We start from the raw sequence: 20,893 nt of genomic DNA, 5'->3' as shown, positions 1-20,893 counted from the left end.
TATCAAGTATTTTAAGTTATATTATTTACTATAAATAATATTTAAATTATTTAATATTTAAAATTTAAAAAAATAAATCTTTTACTTTATTTTCTAAATATAGATATTTTTGGTCTTTTTTTGCGTCGTTGGTGCTTGGACGATAGAGGTCGCCCTTCTTCTGAATAGATTTGGGCTACGGGGGCGACATCGCCGTGGATTTGGGCAATCGCGCAACGTTGCTTAAGATCTGGCTGTTGCTCCTTCTAAAAATAGACGGTGACAACGACGAAGGCAAGTTACCCCTTGGAAGGAGGAGGTGTGTGGCGAGGTTGCCCCCTTCTGCGGGGTGACTAAAATGGGCAAAGCGAGATCGCCCCCTTCTAGTGAGGGTGACGAACTACTGACGAAAACGTTGTCCAAAACAGTCACGGTGATCGTCACCGTCTTTATTGATATATGTTTTATATATATAAGGTATGTATAATATATATAAATAAAAAGATGTATCTTAAGTTATTAATATTTAAACCGTTAATTTTTTATAATTAAAAATCAATGGTTGTTACAAAAAAGGTATAACGGGTAATTTTGCACAAAATTTAACGCCATTAAATAAATTTACCTAACAGAAGAAAAGAGTATACAATATTTTAAAAAAATAGAAGACTTTTTTTAACATAAAAAGATTTTAACTAAATTTAAAAACATAAAGCATTTTAAGCAATTTAATTTTTTATTTTTACAGGGGCATGTGTTCAGGTACACGTTATGTATATAACTCAAAGCCACTTTCGGCAAAATAAATAAATCTTCAATTTTATTGAGCAGATGTCATATCATCATAAAAGCATGCATGTGAGGAAAATTTTTAATTCGACTTAGGTACTTTATGAATTAAAATAAATAAATATCTCAGCCCCAAAACCTGGAATCCATGATTTTGAAATCAACAAAAAGTTTATATATATATATACATACATATATATATATGATAAAGTAGAAACAAACAAATCAAGGAATTTTGGGTTGTATTGGTACGAAAGCAAAGCACATGGTCATGATAGGACATCAAGAATCGTGCCTGATCACTAAAAATGAGAAAAATTATAATTTTGGTCTTGTAAATATAAGTCGGTGATACTTTTTATTCACTTGAAATTTATTTTAATAGTGAAATACAATAATTAAAAACAGAAAATAGCAATCGAGTGTATGGTCAGAAAATGACAATTGGTATTTGGATAAACTTATTTAAAAGATTTTATAAAATGCTTTAAGAAGTTATAAGATATTAGATCTTATTCTAAAGATAAATTTGTAAAATATTTAGATAAAATAAGATTATGAAACTTATAAGATATTAATAATGATAATTTGAAATTAATTTGAAGAAATTTATAAGATCTAATGTTAACGAATTGGTCAACTGCAAAAACGAGACTTCATAAGTTCAGGGATTTGAGAATGGAACAAAAAACGAAAAGACTCAACCGTCTTCCGAAAAGAGACGCGGCTGTGGTGAAAAGACAATTATCTCGCTGCAAACATATCTAGGTGGGATTAAATATATGGCAGGATTACCCGATATCTTAGAAATAAGTTGCCAACTCCTTACCTTTTTTAAAGAATTTATAAGCTTCTAACATCTTATTTTTAGGCCATTCAAGATTTTTTTCTTGTATCTTATAAGCTCCGAAACATCCTCGGTGCTGGAAAATGTCCCAGATTGCAATCATCATATGACACGCAAGTAATATTTTCAGTCATAAAAGTAATTTTCGACGACAAATATCGTAAATACGTCAATTTTTACAAAATTATTGTCTTTTATTACAAATATAAACTTTAGGTGTGACAAAAGTGTCACCTCACATAATTAGAGGGCGAAAATTATAATTTTTCTTGAAAGTCACTTGATATTTGACCTAGGAATTTATTTTTTTTAAAAAAAATTAATTTTCTATCTACATTGTTTCATTAATTATTCTATGACCAAATTGAGTGGTTTTAAATCTTCTTCACTTGTAGTGGGAATTGAAACTAAAGGGTTGATTTTTGACTTTTGAGATTCCTCTCCACTCAAGCTAGCAATCTTTTCTTTTCTTCTAAAATTTCCAGGCAAGATGATTAATGATAATAATAGTAATAGTATTAATAATTGTACAATAAAAAATAATATTCTTGATAAAAGTGAAAATAAAATATAAAAATTGTTAATATGTACCAAATAAAAAAAAGAATTATTTTATCATATTAATAAAATATCTATAATTTTATTAATGATAGAAATTATAAAACTATATATTGTGACTATCCATGAGTAATAAATGACAAAATAATTGTATGTAAAATAATTATTATAAATAATTAATGACATATGTATAAGAATAACAATAATTCAAGATAATTTCAATTTGGTATTCCAAGTTTCCAAATCATCGAATTTGATATCTTATGTATGCAATTTCATTCCTCTTGTTATTATCTGTTAGTTTGACCTTCAAAACTAACGATTAACTCCATTTTGAAGGGAAAAATAGTGGGAATTTTGTCAATAAGATGCCATGTTTGGTAGTCACAAACACTAATACACAAGAGAGATTTGAAAGAGTTGAATCGAGAAAAATTATCAAAAAATGAGAGGAACGGGGAAAAGTTTTTCGTTGGAGTCAGACTCGTCAAAATCATATTTTGCTAAATATTTTTTTTTGGTAAGTATAAGTTTCATTAATAAGTAAACGTATAGTACAACAATTCGTTCAATCAGGCTGTTCCCTCAATAGGCTAAGGGATACGCCACAATCGATATAATGCATATGTGCTAACTGAGCTAGCATATTTTGCTAAATTTTCCTCAGTTCAACTCTCTCCAACCTCTTGGTATATTGATGTCTGTGGCTATCAAATATGGTCTTTTATTGACAACACTCCGTCTATTTTTCCCTCCAAAATGGGGTTGATCGTTAGTTTTGACGGTCAAACTAACGAAGGATAGCAACAGTGATGAGAGATACAAATGTTAGCAACCCGATCTGAAATTTTTACCAAAATTAAAACTATTCCGTAATAATTCAGTCATTAGGAACGATTTAAATACAATTAATTCTTACTGATATATTTTTTTAAATTTATTATCACTTAATACTTAAATATTGAGTCTAGCTAGCTTCTAGGCATCTACTAAAGAAAATGCCTTAAAGATATGTGGAAGAGAAATCTTTTTTTTTTTTAAATTGAATATTTCTTCAATATTATCAGAAATATATAGATAGATATACACACAGGTAAATAAATCAAAATCGAGCATAATATTCTATCATAATTGTGTTCATAACTTTTGGACCACTATAAATATATACACTTTAGTTAGAACTTTATTATTTGGTACCCTCTACGTATGGATTCGCAAACTTGGGATACTAAAATAAATATGGAAAAAGTATTATTTTAATCCGTTAAATATGTTTAATTTTAATTTTAATCTGATAATTATGTCCATTTCTGTTTAGGTCCATTAACTTATGAAATTGCTTACTTTTAGTCTTCTAGCAAATTTTCAGACAATTTTACTCCTATGGGTGCATACGGACTAAAACTGCTTTTCAAAAATTGCATAGCGGTAAAATTGTCCAAAAATCTGCCAAAGGACTAAAAGTAAGTAATTTAATAAGTTACTGGACCTAAATAAAAATGGACATAGTTATCAAACTAAAATTAAAATTAGACATATTTAGCAAACTAAAATAATACTTTTCTCAATAAATATATATAACATGTTCTTACCCATTACAACTTTAATTTTTCCCTCTAAAACATAATATCTTCACATAAAGATCCGATTCCTAAAATATTATATATTTAGTAGTCCAAATTATTTAATTTTAACATATATATATATCATCCATGTGAAAACCCTTCTTCCCAATTGCTTAAAAACAAGTGTATATTGCCAAATATTAACACCTAATCTAAGTGATAAAGGCCATGACCCTCAACATTATTCTCACACACACACACACACATATACATATATATATAATTAATTAATTAATACTACCTAGTACTTTTTGTACGAATAAATAAAAAATAATATGAAAAAGCATAGATGATATAAATTTGATTTAGGAGTAGCCATGTGACTCATCCTTTAATAAAAAAATATTATATAGAGGGTGGGGTGGGTGTAATTATTAACCATCAAAACTTTGGATTGACTTTTAGCTTTTTTTGGTGAATATAAAATAGGTTTAATGCTTTAGGAGTCGCCAAATGTCTCCTGCCCCAAGATTTGGAAAGTTGTGTTTGCGTGTTGGGCAAGTGACAAATATCTATTACAAGGAATTCGACATCTTCCTTCCACTCAAAATAAGGAATTGGATATCACCCACCCCACCCCCTGTTTTTCTTAGTCTTGCCAAAATTATATTTTTTATGTTGTATGTTTGGGGAGGCATTCTTAAAATATTGGGTAAAGTACATAAAATTTTCATATATTATGCGAAATTAGCTCAAATTTATCTGTGTTAATAAAATAGAAAAAATACAATTTATTCCCTATTATATGAGAAATGGACAAAAATATCTCTGTGAAAAATAAAATAATAAATTAGTCCCTGTATTTTGAAAAGGGAGGGAAGGGGAGGGAGGAGGGGTTGCAAGCGAGGAGGGTGGGGGTGGGGAGGGGGGGAAGAAGGGGGCGGGGAAGAAGACAGGGTAGGGGGAGGTGGAGTATATAATTATTATTTTATTTGTTTATAAATTATAATTATATATATTATAAATATATTTTAATAGTATTAGATTATATGCATTATAAATTAAATAATTATATATTAATAAGACTAGTTTTACCAGTTGACTAGAGGGGTATTTTAGTCATTTTATTTTAAAAAATATGCTCAAATTGACCCGAGGGCGGTGTGATTATTTATTCATAATATGAGGGTAATTTTTTATATTAAAAATTTCATTGGGGGGTTATTGATATTTTTTTATATCACAGGGGGTCAAAATGGATTAACCCTTTATATAAATGATTCAATCATTTATTCTCTCTAACAAATTAATTTAATCCAATTAAATTAATGTCTTCCTTCTGAATTGATTCTAAATTAATTCTATTATATTCCTGTGATTAGAGTATGACTCTTTAGGTTCACCCTCAACTAGACTTATGCGTGTGTAACCAACACAATTAATTTGATCTAGCTTAATTAATTATTTCTGATTATCCCATAACTAGAAATAGCCCGTTACCATGGTAATCATCTAGCAACAGTCCATGACACTAGAAACTAGGTGAATTATGTGTGAACATTTAGGCTCCGAGTTTCATACAAGTACGCTCCTTCCATCAACTTTCTCTCGGCCTTAGTCTAGGGCATAGAATTGGGCGTCAATTCTCATCCTAGATTAGAAAACTATACTCATAACTCGAGTCCTTGTTTACCCCACTGATTGATACGAGAAAACCTATCCCATTCATTCAGTCAGTATGGTCATAGATTCTTAGGGATTAAATAGGTCTCAGAATGTATAGAGGCACTATTGTCACAATATTGATAGGGGACTACTTCTGTCATAGAATTCACCACCCTTGCTACATACTCCAATTGCCTTGGATATGGCTCATGATGACTATACCTCACAAAACAATATAGTTTTGCAGATCCAAGATATAGTTTTCATATGCATGTGACTGCTATGATACCTAAAATCCGCGGACTAATCCGTACTATCAAAATTGAGAACTTCATTCATACCGACCAAGCCATTAAAGCTTTCCACATGATGATTTCCACGAGTCAGTTCAGTCAGTTAGCTACCTTGCCAATCAATCCACTAAAATTGCATAGACGATCTAATCTCCTGTCGATGAAACACAACTACAATATTTAGTGTAAGTCTCTATAGGATACTTGATGCCCTGACTCGAGGTCCTTAACTTGAAATATTTTCAGAACGACCCTAACTAGTTTCATAGCTGTCAAACTTATGCGTACTCCAACTCCACTGTTTTAACCTTTCAGTCTATGGGCATTTCGTTGTGAATCGAAACACCATTCTATGTATGTAGTAAGCACAACAAAATACAATTTCAGTTTGATGAACTCTTACTATATTCATCATTCCAATATTATTTTGATGAAGATTAACGAATGGCAAATAACCAATCTAATTGACTTTTAGTCACTTATTCTAACAACAGAGGTTATAAGCTAACTCCCAGACCTTGCAGATTGAGCAACTAATGATGAATCCCCCTGGTTCGACTAGCAGGACCTTGCGGCACATTCGAAATGCCTCTTGTTGGAGGAGAAGTAGGTCCAATGGCAGTCGGACGAGTAGGACTAGAACTTCCCTTCCTAGCATTATATAAGTCGGTCATACGTTATGTTCTAGGGACCATAATTGTTCTAGCTGAAAAAAAAAGTAAGATGCATTAGTAGAAGGAACAAGATTGATAGAGATCAAACATAATAGAAAAAATTAAATAATGTACCAAGGTAACTAGAGTCAAGTTTAAATTGAGCTGGAATAGTTCCACTAGAGAAATGATCTCTTCAATCATGAACATCCTATAATCGTGTTCATGACTTATCAATGTTGAAAATATAAACTAGATTAATTAATAATTAGTCAAAGTTCATAAATAAATTTTGGATAAACATTGGAGAATGCATGAATGACCTTTGAACTCTTGGTCAATACATGCACTTAATTTAATAGTTGAGTTAATTTTGATTCATGAATGTGTGTAAGATACATCTTGGGTATCACCTATAAATACCCATGTATTCATCATTTTGTAAGAAGTTAGAAGATAATACACATTAGTTTTCTCCTCTCTTAGAATTTTTAGAAAGATTTATGCTCTCCAATTTCTAACAAATTGGTATCAGAGCCACTTTGTGATTGGAGACAAAGCTTGAAGATGTAGAACGAAACTCCATTTGTTGTTCCATCTCTCGCCAAGGATAATTATGATAATTGATGCATAAGAATGAAGGGTTTGCTTGGAGTATATGAAGCATGGGATCCTGTGGAGAATGGCGGAGATGAAAATGATGCATCCGCCAAGAAGAAGGATCAAAAGGCACTCACCCTCATCCATCAAAGTTTGGATGAAAAGATGTTCGAAAAAGTTGCTGCGGCAACTACTTCCAAGCAAGCATGAGAAACTCTTCAAGCTTCCTTCAAAGGTGTTGATAAAATAAAGAAGGTGTGTATCCAAACATTGAGAGGGGAGTTTGAATCTCTAGGCATGAGGGATTCCGAATCTATTTCGGATTACATTTCAAGAGTCATGACTATCACGAATCAAATGAAAAGATATGAAGAAGATATGAAAGATGATCGCATTGTTGCAAAAATTTTGAGATCATTGGATCCAAAATTTAATTACATCGTGGTTGTCATCGAAGAATCTAAGGATTTAGACAATATGACCATCGATGAACTTGCCGGATCATTGCAAGTTCATAAAGAAAGAATGTTGAAACCGATTCAAGAATCGGTTGAACAAGCTTTAAAGACAAATCTATCTTTGAAGGAGACAAATCAAGGAATATCCTATAGAGATCGAGGATGTGGAGGATCTCGAGGACAAAGTCGAGGACGTGGTCATGAAGGAGAGAAGGAAGTGACAAAAATACCTCATGTAACGAGAGGAGTCAAAATTTCAATCAAGGAAGAACCCGTGGAAGAGGAAGAAATCACGAAGGTAAATCAAATAAGGTATGACAAATCTGAAGTTTTCTTGTAAGGTAAAAAGCCTCTCATCTCCAACACTAGTTTTTAGTTGATGCAAAGCACAAAGGTTATTGCAAGAAAGATCTATCTTGAGGAAAGTCATCAAAATTATGAAAGCAGAGATGGTAGCAAACGACCTAAGAGTTAATCGAGACATACAAAGACCGAAGTTCCTAAGGATCTCTCTACCAAAGGGTGTAGAGCAAATCTTAACCTAGCTTCGAAATCAGCAAGAGAATTCTACACCGGAAATGGAGGAAGATGTATCCTACATTAAAGGTAAAAGAAGTTGATAGTCATCTGGAATAAAGATGCGAGATTTAATGGCCTGAAGATCAGAAGCGGTTATAGTAGAAAGACCCAAACAAGGACGATCAGAACTTATGCACTATGTTTGGATTAATGTTTTGGATGTTTTTGTTTTGGTGTTTTGGAGATAGAGAGAGAAAAATAGAGATAAGTAAGTATGTATTTTGAGATAGATGGTATATTTGGATTTGTGTTTTGAATAATATAAAATAATGTAAAATAAGTGGTGTATGTTTGATGTTGAGATTTGGGAGACAGAAGTTACTGTTCAATGTCAAATCATGTCTTTAATATATATATTTAGTAATATATATGTGTATGTATATATAGTATTTTGTTTGTTAGTGAAATATAATATATATATTTATGTTAAGAGAAGAATAAAAAATAATAAAAAAAATTAAATTACAATTGCACACCTAGTGAAGGTGTGCAAAACACAAAAACAAACAAGGTTTTGTGTTTTCGCCCATCTCTAAAATGGGCCAAAACACAAAACCAAACATTGTGATGGTTTCCTTAAGAAATAGATCTACATTCTCATGCTTTATACTGAGTTTCGAGTTATTTACCCACAACAACTAAAGCAGTTTTTCGCAACAAGAACAGAAGCAGTATCCTTAGGATCAGATCTGACTCCAAGCGGGATTTCACTCAAAGTCCTCTTTACAGAATTACTAGTAGAACCCATCAGTAAACCAAACATCACAAACTAATCGTACAAAGAAAAAAATCATGAAGGTGAAGAATTTTCCAGAATAAAAATTTGTTTGGCATAGACAGAAAACCTTCAGGGGAGGAACAAAAATGTCGGAGTAGAGGAAAGGTTACTTTGCAGTTAAGTTCTGTTATTTAAAGCTTGCCATCTTGAGTGCAGAAATAAAATAAGGCACATCGCCTCGCATTGGCCACAACTCGACTGAACGATAGATAACTGACAAGTGTAAGGATGTGATTATTGGTGTCCATCAATTGCCAGACTTTATTTCAGGATTTGAAATTCAAATTCCAAGTGATGTCATTTTGACTAGGAATTAAGATTTATTCTAATTAGTCCGAACGTATTTTAAGATCTACAGGAGTCCAAAATATTTCCATCGCTTGAAGGTCATGTTATACTCACTTACCAACTTCTGTGATCCCGTTACTTAATAAGTGGAGGGACTTCTGATGTGGGGATAATTATGACACATCAGAGACCTTTTAAATACCAAAGAGACCTTCGTAGATTTGAAGGCATTACTCAAGTATGTGAGGAGAACTCTAGAGGGGTATATTTGAACACTTTATGGGTAAGTTTGTAACCATGTTTAATTTGTCCAAGTACCTAAGATATCCCAAATACCTTTATACTTAGTGAAAATGATAGTTGTCCTTCCTTAGCAAAAGTATCAGCTTGTCGCTTGGGACCATAGTCTATCATTATTTAGAATAGGATATGTACGCCCCACTGCACACCGTTGATCATGTTTTGGATTTAGGATGCCCGTGAAATCGTACAAATAAATCAACATCTATAAATATTGGCTCCCCCACATCAGGTACAACTTTTGCTACTTCAACTTTTACACTTTCTATCAAAGACTTTGAATCCTCGACTTACTTAAGCGTCGAAGAGTCATTCTCGTAAAACCCTTCGGTTTGGCCTTAACATTATCTTGTTTTAAAGGATTTATTCTACATCAGAGCATTTGGTATAATAAAGACATTAAATACGTGCTATAAAATATCAAATATTTTGTCCTTGCTTCTTAAAATTAATAGATAATTAAAACCATCGTTCATTATTCCTTTTTTATTGTTGTTGATTATGATTTATTCCTTGTGGATTGATAAATATAATTCTTTTTGTATATTTATACTATTTATTAAGAGGAAAACTTTTACAATAATTGCCATGGTTGTATAATACAAATTGCTTAAAATACGCCTAACTATATTTATCTTATTTGTATTTTTAACTCATATAAATTAAAGTTAATTTATTTTATTAATTTTGACTAATTATTCATTTTATGTGTTTAATTTAATATAATAAAGATTATTTATACACCCGCATTTAACATCTTGCTAGTATATCTAAAGCTTATCCTTTCTGTAATCATGTTAATTTAAATAGCTTTTTTCAAAATTGAGTTGATATAATTATATATATATATATTATGTGAATTACAGTCAGCACAAGAGCACTCCGAAGGCCACTGTTTGTGCAGTATCACAAGTTATGATGAATAAAGAACGACGATAATAAAAATGGCAGAAATGTCAACTTTATTTTTTCAGTATTTTATTGTTGGCAGAATCAAAGCCAATTTGTCTCCTGTGATTTCATTTTCCACAGGCACACACCATCAAACCAACCCCCCACCAAAAAAAAGGAATTTTGCAAACTTTTAATTATTTGGTAAAAAAAAGAGCATAAAAATAAAAAAATATCACGGATTAAAAATGTCATGGAATGAAGAATCCATTGTTGATTTGTCTTATTGTTGTTTGCTCTGAGAGGCAATTCTCTTTTCTTTTTCTTTTTCATCAGAATCCTTTTTTTTTTTTTTTCTTCTTTTTGTTAATTTTTTGCTTAAATTTATTTTTCATCTACCATTGAATTTGAGGTGTCTTTTTCTTTCACCTGATTGAATCACACTGTGATCTCTCTCTCTCTCTCTCTCTCTTGTTTTGCTTGTATTTCCGAGTATGGGGCTCCTTAGACTTTGCCTCAGCCCAATTCCACCATGGGTTCTCTCCCAGCACCACCATTATTCTTTTCTTTAAATGTAAGGTCTGAACAACACTTGCTTCCTTATTTATACACAAATGGGCTCATATATGCACAGTAGGACAGAGAGAGAGCTATATGAATAACAGCTAGACAAGTATTATGAGGGATGAAACTTAAAATTCGAGTGGCGAAACGAAAGGGAGTCTGCACTGATGGTTTAAAGATGCAGTCTTTTTTTGGTCTTTTCTAGTATATAGATGCTTAGATTGTTGGAGGGTTCCCTTTTAGCTGTTATGAACAGTGCAAGATTTTGAAAATTCTCTGGGATTTGCGGTTGTGGGACACTGAAAAGATTACATAGAAAGTAGGGACAGCAGAAGTGCACTACGGAAGAAGAAACAAACAAAAAGCTGAACTGGGATTTTGATGTTGTGGGCAACAAACATCAAGAAAGGGTGAAAATGATGTCTTCGGGAATAAATTTGGTGATGACAGTGATTGGGTTTGGTATGAGTATTATGTTCATAGTATTTGTCTGTACAAGGCTTATTTGTGCTCGAATATATTTGAGTGTTTCCAGGAGGTCTTCTGCCAGGGCATCTGGATCTGATCTTGGCATTGTAAGCATTGTTGTTTCTATTTTATCATACTCATTATTCTGTTTCTGATTTGGTTGCAGATTTTGCTCTTACAATGTTTTCCATGTTAATTCTGTTTTTGTTGTCTTTTTTCGGCATTTTTCCACCCGATGTGAACCAAAATCTTTAATTGAGTTCTGTATTGTTTCATGTTTTCATATTAGAAATTGGCTCATGCTTAACTATATTACATCCCTCTGCTTTTTTGCTGTTTTTGTTTGGTCAAGAATTTTGCAAAAAAAGTCTGAGAAGTTTTGGAGTGAATCCATCTCTGCATTTTATAGTGCATCACTCTTTTTGTCCTTTTTGTGATTTATACCTGTAGGTGTTACTCCACTTCCTTATAACAGCCCACTGAAGCCAACTTGTACTAGATTCTTGATCTTGTTAAGAAAACATGAGTTACAATTTTGTTTCTCAGTTTCTCATTCTTTTAGAGGGATTTATTGCTCATTTATTGTCTCAGTCGGAGTGACTCTTGAGAATCTTGTTTCATCATATTTGACAAAGGACTATTTTTGCTTTGGATAACTTCTGACTCTTTTCATGTAAAGGAGTTTCGTTTTTGGACAGTTGGAGAGGGGTATTCATGGTCTTGAACCTCTTGCGCTGGCCGACTTCCCTACAAAGAAGTACAGAGAATTATGCTTGTCCTCAAAAGAAAATGCTCAGTAAGTTAATCTTTTCGAATTCTGTCGAGTTTATGTGATGCTAGTTCAGCCAAAGTGTTTTTAGCAATATCCTGTTTCTCTTTGTTTCATGGGAGTAAACTTATGGTGATTTAAAGATTCTTACATCTCTTTGGAGTAACTTACTTTGCTTCTGACCCTAATAGAGGTCGTTTGAAATTTAGCATGGTTAAATTGTTTGAGTGTTTGCACATTGGCCGTAGTTAGCATCTTCCACAATTGTGTTCTAGCAAGCACAATGTCATTATTACTGTGCAGTGTAGATTATGGTTTATGACAATTTTTAGAGTTTTGTTAGCTGTTTTATTCACAATGATCTTCAGTTGCTTTGCTTAAGTAATATGCCGATGTTCCTAAAATGTGTTGTGTGGAAGGGATAGACTATGTATATTGAAGCTAATAAGAGCAAATTACATTTAAGTTCAAAAGAGCCCATCAGAGTATCTTAAAGTGAAACGGACAACTCATGATTTTCAATAAAAAGTGAAATAGCCACATCATTCTGCAAATTTAGGCTTAAAGAAACCAATTCAGTATACAAACGAGTATAGCTTCGTTTCACCTATCCTTTAGGATTTAACCAAATTTAGTGACTTGCAGATTGCAAGACTGGCTTTTAGTAGGTGTTTTTCCTATCCATTATATATAATAATCCATCAGTTGGGTGCTTGATGAACAACTTGTTTGGATTCAGGAGTTTAGCTTCTAACAAGGTTTTGCCTCAGATGGGACTGATGTTTTATTAAGGCCAGAATCACTACATACCCATAATGAGGAGAAAGTTTTGTTACTCCAGGTTAATATCATGTTGATTGTTGGGTTTAAGGTTAAAAATCATGGTATTTGGGCAATTCAAGGAAATGGAAGCTTCATTTCAATGAGTATAGACATGCATAGCAAGAGATGGTTCTGCGAGATTCTTGTCTTACTTTCTGGACCCGAAATTCTTTCGCTAAAATTCCTTGAATGGCATTTGTCCTGTTCTTGTTGTTTCAGCTGGTTGTCCAGAGAGTGATGCTAGTTCGTTCTCCATACTTTATCTTGTCCTACCTTCTCGCTCTCTTTTTCCTAAATTCCTGATGCATCGCCATGACACACACATGAACCATACTACAATGCTTGTAACCTCCCTGAAATGTATACCAATCAAAACGAGCTCGAGCCACTGTATGCAGAGGGGTCAGACCAATTCAGTATAAGCCTACACCTTTTATGGCTTAAATTTTGCCTTAAAAGACATCTTTTGTCGTCATATATTTGGGTGCACAGCATTACCATGTGCTTAAAAAGACATCTTTTGTCGATATATTTGGGTGCACAGCATTAACATGTGCTTTGATAGGGTTGAAAGACCACATAATTAAGCAGCTGGGATCTATGTAAGGTTGCAAGCAAGGTGGGGTAATTGTCGATAACTGGCTGGCCACTGGAAGTGGTGGGTAATGGGTTGTATGGCTGACATAGTGGCAGTGACGAATTCGTAATCCACCTGAGTTAGGATATCAACGGCTGAAGTTGTTTCTCTCCGAATTATCTAAAAGAAGCCCTCAAATTCGCAATTCCACTGCTCAGTTTAAGTATTGGCATTTACGGTTCTTTTCACCATTTAAAGCTACAATCTTGTATTTTGTTCGCAAGAAAAAATATTGCATCTGGTATTGGACCATAATTAATTTTAAGCCTGTAACGAAACTGTACAAAACAATTAACTCAAAGAGTATGCACTCCTGTAAAGAAAATGTGCAGATTTACATCACGAAGGATAGTTGTGATGGAGTTTCGAACTCCATTAACCTTAGAGGCTTCCTTTCTACTTTGCTGCACACATGTTTGATATCATGGAAATGCATAAATCTTCCCAAGCAAATCAATGTTCATCAGTCGGCCGGTGTAATTTTAAAACAGCAAATATTGGTTTGGTTCAAAATTTTTGATTGGTTTACATTGTGGAAAGTCGAAACTGTCAAATACATAGCTTGATCATGCCGGACAATAAAATTTGTATCATCACTGCATATTTATGTTCTCTGAAGGAGCTGTACTCACCTTATCTGTACTTCTAGTTCTGCTAAACTGTATATTTTTGCAAGATACTTATACCTGCTGTCCATATACTTATAACTCGTCATTTTGACCTAAAACTATAAAGTCGCAGGTGCACCATATGCCTGTCCGACTACCATGAGGAGGATACACTGCGTGTCCTGCCCGTCTGCGGACATTCCTTTCATGCAATGTGCATCGACATATGGCTGCAGCAGCACTCCACATGTCCAGTATGTCGAATCTCTCTCCGTCAACCTTCCGAGAGAAAGTGGTTCATGCAGCCAATGTTTAGCTCAGCTCTCCGATCTCAGTACACTATGCAACCCATAAATGCACATTATTGTCATTGCATGGCGAACGGACACAGGCGTTCGCCAAGATCCATTGACAACGAGATTATCGACCCCATCCAGGAGGTCGGCTGTCACTTAGAAGGTGACGGGAATGACATTGGACATAGCAACGCCGTCTCCATCAATCATGAACAGAGTATCAAAACTTCGGGAAATAGAAAAGTAGGGAGCCCGTCGTGCCAGTAAAAGTTTTTCGACCACAACTGCTGCTGCTGCCGGTCCTGATCACCCTTTTTCTAAATTGTTTCACCTCTGCATTTCTGTAAATAAGTCGTTAGTGTTATTTCTTTGTCTTAGCTTCTTTTTCTTGTTTTCCCTTTTTCTCTCGTGTAGACAGAAGTTTTCTCAGTTCAGTTTAGAAAGTAGAATGGTATGAAATTTGCTACATGTTTGGGGGACTATGGTGCTTTAGAACCTTTGAAATTCTTGCTCAAATTCGATCCACCGAACTTTGACTAATCACCCGATAAGTAAATTACATGTTATATGATGGGTGTACTGATCAAGAAGATTGAGCCAAAAGATCTTAACAGTATTTCTACAGAGAATGCTGTTACATTTAACCCAAAAGATTTCGAGAATAGGATGCCATTTTTCAACTAAAATAAAGTCGAAGAATACATTTTGAAACACGACTAACTATTTGAAAACTTTTAAAATTTACAATTTTGAACAATCATAACTATTCACTTATAAGGCCCGGTGATGCCGTGCATGTGGATTGTGTACATTTGAGCCATCAATCGTTGCACCACACATAATATATTATTGTGTATTAATCCAACAGTACACAATCCGATGCTCATGCGTGCGTCAAAACCGCAACTCCAGTTTTCCTTTGTATAGAAATAATCCAACAATACACGATCTTGGATCTTGGATCTTGGGCTATTCTTCATCACTCTTAAAGATATACTACTCATAAATGCCATAAACCAACCAGACCGCATAGCGCAGTGGATTAGCGCGTTTGACTTCGGATCAAAAGGTCGTGGGTTCGACTCCCACTGTGGTTGTGAGTTTCTATATTTTTATTTTCCTTTTATGGGTATCCCATTAATCGTTGTCAAGAACCAAAAGAAAGCGTTTGCTGCAAAGTCCTAACTACTCCCATAAACGTGTTTAACGCTTTCTGGGAAATAGAAAATTCAATATACTACGAAAAAAAACATGTCGTCACTAGCTGCTTTCTCAATAAAACCCCTCTATCTTATGAAAAATTAGCTGAAACTTCCCTTGTGTTAATGAAATAGGAGAAAAAAAATCCTATGTTATTCGAAATATTGCACTCTCCCTTGTTGTTTGTTATCCTTAACGGCGTTAAAATTTTTAGTTATTTATACATTATACTTTTGTTTTAACAGCCATTAATTTTCAATTGATAAAAATGAATTATTTAAATTATAAGTAATTTAAAAATATATTTATATATATATATATTATTTTGTTTATCTAACCCGATTGTGCATGAGTAATATAACTAAAATTAGGAAAAATTACATTTACATCCCTAAATTTATGGCCTGTTCACACAAACCACACGTATCTTTTATATAATTACACATACACCCACCAAAATGTTAATACCAGTTACACAAACCATCCTACATTTTTAAAAAATTACACACACCCCTAAAAATTTTAGCATCTACAAACTAGTCCTATTTTTTTGCGGTTAGGGCTTTATGTAATTATTTAAAAGATATGGATAATTTATATAAATAGACCATAGAAGGGAATATAAATGTAATTATCCTTAAAACTATGCGATAAATAATAGTTACTTGATGCAAATATTAAGATAACTCAATACTCTCACTAAAAATAGTAAGATATGAAAATGGTAAATCTGATAAGTTTATGTTTTTACATTTAGTATCATTTTGTAGAAGTAATGAGTTTTTAGATCATAAATTCTTGTTAAAAATAAATAAATAATCAATTTACCATCGAAATTGAATTCCATCCAGACACATAGTGAAAACAAGGAATAGAAGATAATAAGGCCCAATTCAGTTGGGAAAGTTGAGATTTCATGATCTTAAAGGTCACGAGTTCAAACTGTGTTATATGCATGAAATATTGTTTTACGTCATAATAAATATTATCTTTTTATTTAATAATAATTTATCGCTTCAATTTAAAAATATAAAATATCAAGGTATATTACAATCTCATTATTTTGTAAAAGTAATCTACTTTTATTTGAGTAGTTTTACCTAAATTGATTTCACCTTCTTTCACATTATATTTCTTTTTCCTCCAAGAGGGATGGGAAAACAAAGAAATAATATGTAATAGTACATTTGCCTTGAAACCAAACCAGCAATGACCACAAAATCACATCACAGACATCAAACAATACAAGCAAAACTCTTCCAATAAAGGTGCAAAAATTTCAGAGTGATAGATGCCAAAAGTTAATGAAGTCAAGTGTAGTAATTACACAGTATTACATGCTTCAAGTAGCATCTCATCTATTTGATGTTCCAAAAGATTTCTCAATCAAAGTCACTAACAAGCAAGTGAAATCTGCACCTTCTACAGTATAAGAACTTTTGGAGTAAAATAACACAATATCAGTTTAATCTCCCCATGTGGGATAGAGAGGGGCTCCAACCGGGGGGACATTGGTCTCGGAGGTAAGACGTGATTTTGAGCCAGCCCTCAGAATTCCACAGGATGTATTGTGGAAGCCGCTGCTTCTGGTGTGCCTCAAAGACCTACTCGTTATCAAACCTAAGCTTCTTTGGACCGCTCTGCATGCAGCCCACCTGCAGAAGCCAACGTGATTCATTTGGTGGGGCAGAGAATTGACCTTCTTCTTTCAAAGTTTACATCCATACAATTTCATATAATATCAATTAGAACTTTTATTAGACAAAAGTTAAAGAGAGAACATCCTTGGACAAGAGAATATAGTTCAAGGAGGCTGTTAAAATATGGACCATAACAGTATCAAATGACTGAGAATTGACAAAGTTTTAATTTGTAATAGGGTTCAATGCAAGGGAAATTATGTCATTTGTCTGAGTTAATAGAGCATGAAATATAAAACAGAAATAACAAAAAGAAGGTAACATAATATCTTACAATTTCTGGACACTCATAATCAATACCAGCTGCCTGAATCCGCTTTCGTCGTTTCTGGTCTCTCTTCACAATTCCGGCAACTAATTTCTTCTGCTGCTCCAGGGTTCTTTCCTGGAAATTATACCCATTTGAGTGGATTACAATCAAGATGTACAAGCAGAGTAAAAGCTATGCATTTAAACCATGGCTTGTACCTTATCATGACGCTTCTTTTCAATTTGAACCCAATCCAACGGTTTATACCAGCGGCTCACACCTTTCCATCTGAGAAAATTAGACATTCGATGGTTAGGTTTTGAGTACAGGGACATTGTTTATATTCAACACTAGTAACTTCAGTAATAAGAATCATGTGAGTATATATAGCCTTCACTAGTTTTGCTTTTCCAATTGGTTTTTCCCCTTTCCATTTGTCTCGAAAGGATCCTCGTTTATATTTCTTTCTTAATTGTTTCAATTGTTCTAAGGAAAGGATTCAGATGCAAAATCTCATCAGACTTTACACATAACGGATTACTTCAAATAGATCACATAATTATGGTTTTAATGTATTAGAATCATAACAGGGAGATATCAATCTACAAAAAGATATATTCTTAAGTGTGCGATATGTAGAGGGACATGACAGATGCATAGAGACAGCTTCTTTAAAATCTCAAGTTAAACCACATCATATTTTGGATAAAACCACGGACCCAAGCCCAATTTAATGCCCAATGTTTAGTAGGGAACTGGTTTTTATTTTCTTTTTTCCATTTAAATATGATGTATTTTAAAAAATTGAAACCATGCATTACTTAAAGAAGACATTCATCACGGGCGTAAGAATGAATTAACCGAGCATATCTTGACAATCATAATTCCTCACATTTTTGGATGAACTTGTTCAGGAGGAACAAGACGAACTTGCAACAGATGCTCATACATTAAATAATTATGCATGCATTCTTCAACAACTTTTGCAACCTGCAGTAATCGAAAAAACAGGAGTGAGAAAAGGTGGCACGTGTTAAGAAATAGCACAGAAGTTTTAGTAATGTTAATATCTTTGCCCAAGTATAAGTGTACAACCTCAGGAGACTCAAATTCAATGAACCCAAAATGCTTTGATTTCCCTGTCTGTCCAAAAAAGGAGAAAGAAATTAATACACAAACTGCATAAATCACAGCTTGTATGGATGCATGCAGGAGGTACCAGTGAAACTTCTGCACAAATGCACACAATCAGATATTCTAGGGACTACAAGCCGCTTTGCATTGTAAGACTTTGATGATATGAACAATCATAATCATTTGATTATAACCATGCACATTCTTCATGCCATCACATAAATGCAGTCATAAGCTGATAAGTCGACCAACTCAATTCAAATTCCAAATGGTAAATGGAAAAATCTATAATCAGCATCAAAATTTTCAAACTAAAGCTTTGTCATTTCAAAACAACACAACTTAACAAAATACATTTCGTGCTTCAAGAAGTTTGTAGTTAAAAGATTTTTATGGCAAATCAAACTCTTCCTGTTCCTGTGATGGCTAGTCTTCCACACACATATACTAAAAGCAAGAATCATATATAACTCAATCTATAATGTTACACCCTTAGGCCTTTCCCAGCTTAGATTCTCTTATCTCACCCATCCTATTTATGTATTCACCTAATATGGTTATGAATATCAAAACACTGAGGAGGAAGACCAGAAAATCATTATGAGTTGACTATACCAGAGTCCAGACCTATCAACACTTTAACTGCAACCAATCCTGCATCTGAATCTCATCATTCTCCTCTATAGTTTGGCAACAACTAAAATTCACTCTTTCCCTCACTTCCCAATCTAAGTAACACACGACAACTCATTGTAACAACTTGCGAACACATAAATCAAATTATTTTCCGCATGATAACAAAAACTTCAACCTTTCCCCATTATCACAGATTTTTGAATCAAATGTTCTCCATATCAATGCAAGAAAAAGTTATCCAGACCCAAATGAAGGATAGTGCTCCCAGAACAAATTAATATGCTTGCTTAAGCATTAGGAAACTGCAGAAATTAAGAAACAAACCTTCCTATTCCTTGCAATCCTCAGCCTTTTGATAGTACCAAACTGCTTAAAGAAAGCTGCCAAAGCCAATCTTAGTACAATAATACTCATCGAGAATACACAACAGTGTAAACTGAACTCAAGAATTCGCAACAATTCATACAAACAGACCTTCCATTTCATTTTCATAAAATCCATGCGGGATTCTCCCAATGTACAAAACTCTAGCTTTATTCTCTCCATTTTGAGCTTTCGGAAGATCCCTGGCTGGACCACCCTCCAACGGCTATTTTCCAAACATAAAAAAATCAATTACATACACATAACTCTCAAAAAATCAATAAACAAAAGTGCAAACATATGAATGCGAGCATAAATAATGAATTATCTAGGAACGGGCAAACATACCAAGAAATCATGAGTTTCATCCTTGGCAGCGGAGAACTGGGCCGATGCCTTCTTCAAATTCTTCATCATCACTTTCTTCTTGGCCTTGGCTCCCATATCTCTGTAGAAACCAACACAATAACTTGAGCAAGTTTAGATCATATTCAAGCCAAAAAGAAACACTATATTTAGTTCCGTGAGGGTTTACCCGGCGTTGTGAATAGGGGAGACGCAGAGGGGAAGAGAAAGAAGGCTTCAAACCCTAATTGAGGCTTTTCAAAAATTGGATTGAAGTAGTGGAGATAGTAGCGAGTATATTTTATTATTTTATTTCTTTATTATATATATATATATATATATGTTTAAACCATAATTATATTACCGAATCAATATTTTATTCCATTCAAGAATTAAGTAATACATCAACTTCATAATATACTAGTATATTGGTGCGAATGAGTCGAGCTCGACGAAAACTCTAGGCTCGACCTTGACGAGCATGAAAGCTACAGGCTTGAGACCATGCAAGGGGCTCAAGCTCAGGCTTATGAGCCAAACTCGGGATCAAGATTAATTTTTTTTTCTTTGAAACATTTGAAACATAAAAAATAAATGAATTATTTACATGAGATATTGACTGATAATTTTTATATATGATGAAAATTTTGAACATATGCATTTTGTTTAAGTGAATATTGAAATATACCAATAAAAATCATATAAATTATATTAGATATTTATTTATAAAAAAAATTATCAAATCATACTAAATTGTTGATTAAGCTTCTTTTAGATAATCTAGATCTAATATATGAGATATTAACTAATAATTTTAATATATGTTGAATTTTAAAATAAATGTATGTTGTTGTAGTG

At 33.3% G+C, this 20,893-nt stretch overlaps 2 protein-coding genes and 1 non-coding gene across 4 annotated transcripts; 2 read left to right on the top strand and 1 right to left on the bottom strand.

Annotated features, from left to right (window-relative positions):
• The first annotated feature begins 10,414 nt into the window (after positions 1 to 10,414).
• LOC105161039 (RING-H2 finger protein ATL38) lies at positions 10,415 to 14,875 on the top strand. 2 transcript variants are annotated; one of them, XM_011078601.3, is made up of 3 exons: positions 10,415 to 11,382; positions 11,974 to 12,071; positions 14,245 to 14,875. In XM_011078601.3, the coding sequence occupies exons 1-3, from the start codon at positions 11,224 to 11,226 to the stop codon at positions 14,672 to 14,674; spliced, it is 687 nt and encodes a 228-aa protein (XP_011076903.1). In that variant the 5' UTR covers positions 10,415 to 11,223; the 3' UTR covers positions 14,675 to 14,875. The 2 variants fall into 2 exon arrangements, with proteins under 2 accessions (XP_011076903.1, XP_011076902.1); XM_011078600.3 differs by having other exon boundaries at positions 14,239 to 14,875.
• Positions 14,876 to 15,430: 555 nt separating this feature from the next.
• TRNAR-UCG (transfer RNA arginine (anticodon UCG)) lies at positions 15,431 to 15,504 on the top strand. The gene has a single exon. It is a non-coding gene; the product is annotated as a tRNA-Arg (tRNA).
• A 1,338-nt stretch (positions 15,505 to 16,842) lies between these two features.
• Positions 16,843 to 20,350, bottom strand: LOC105161038 (putative RNA-binding protein C1827.05c). Its single transcript, XM_011078599.3, has 9 exons — positions 20,226 to 20,350; positions 20,039 to 20,138; positions 19,802 to 19,916; positions 19,652 to 19,707; positions 18,653 to 18,700; positions 18,450 to 18,547; positions 17,776 to 17,845; positions 17,582 to 17,692; positions 16,843 to 17,262 (listed from the first exon to the last, which is right to left on the bottom strand). Exons 2-9 carry the CDS (start codon positions 20,132 to 20,134, stop codon positions 17,212 to 17,214), a joined length of 645 nt encoding a protein of 214 aa, XP_011076901.1. The 5' UTR covers positions 20,135 to 20,138; positions 20,226 to 20,350; the 3' UTR covers positions 16,843 to 17,211.
• Between the last annotated feature and the right edge of the window lie 543 nt (positions 20,351 to 20,893).

This window comes from Sesamum indicum, linkage group LG4 (genome assembly GCF_026168435.1).
Source record: "Sesamum indicum cultivar Baizhima isolate 11 linkage group LG4, ASM2616843v1, whole genome shotgun sequence".
NCBI lineage: Eukaryota > Viridiplantae > Streptophyta > Magnoliopsida > Lamiales > Pedaliaceae > Sesamum > Sesamum indicum.
Note: the sequence above shows the minus strand (reverse complement) of the source record. Positions and strands in the feature narration are given on the sequence as shown.

What these genes read in the sequence shown, in the direction of transcription:
- LOC105161039 (XM_011078600.3), top strand. Translation starts at nt 11,224, where the DNA reads ATGATGTCTTCGGGAATAAATTTGGTGATGACAGTGATTGGGTTTGGT. An exon ending in CTGGATCTGATCTTGGCATT is followed by an intron (nt 11,383 to 11,973) that starts GTAAGCATTGTT and finishes GTTTTTGGACAG; the next exon opens with TTGGAGAGGGGTATTCATGG. An exon ending in TCCTCAAAAGAAAATGCTCA is followed by an intron (nt 12,072 to 14,238) that starts GTAAGTTAATCT and finishes AAAACTATAAAG; the next exon opens with TCGCAGGTGCACCATATGCC.
- LOC105161038 (XM_011078599.3), bottom strand. Translation starts at nt 20,134, where the DNA reads ATGGGAGCCAAGGCCAAGAAGAAAGTGATGATGAAGAATTTGAAGAAG. An exon ending in GGATTGCAAGGAATAGGAAG is followed by an intron (nt 18,701 to 19,651) that starts GTTTGTTTCTTA and finishes TTTTTTGGACAG; the next exon opens with ACAGGGAAATCAAAGCATTT. An exon ending in ATTATGAGTGTCCAGAAATT is followed by an intron (nt 17,263 to 17,581) that starts GTAAGATATTAT and finishes TGGCTTCTGCAG; the next exon opens with GTGGGCTGCATGCAGAGCGG.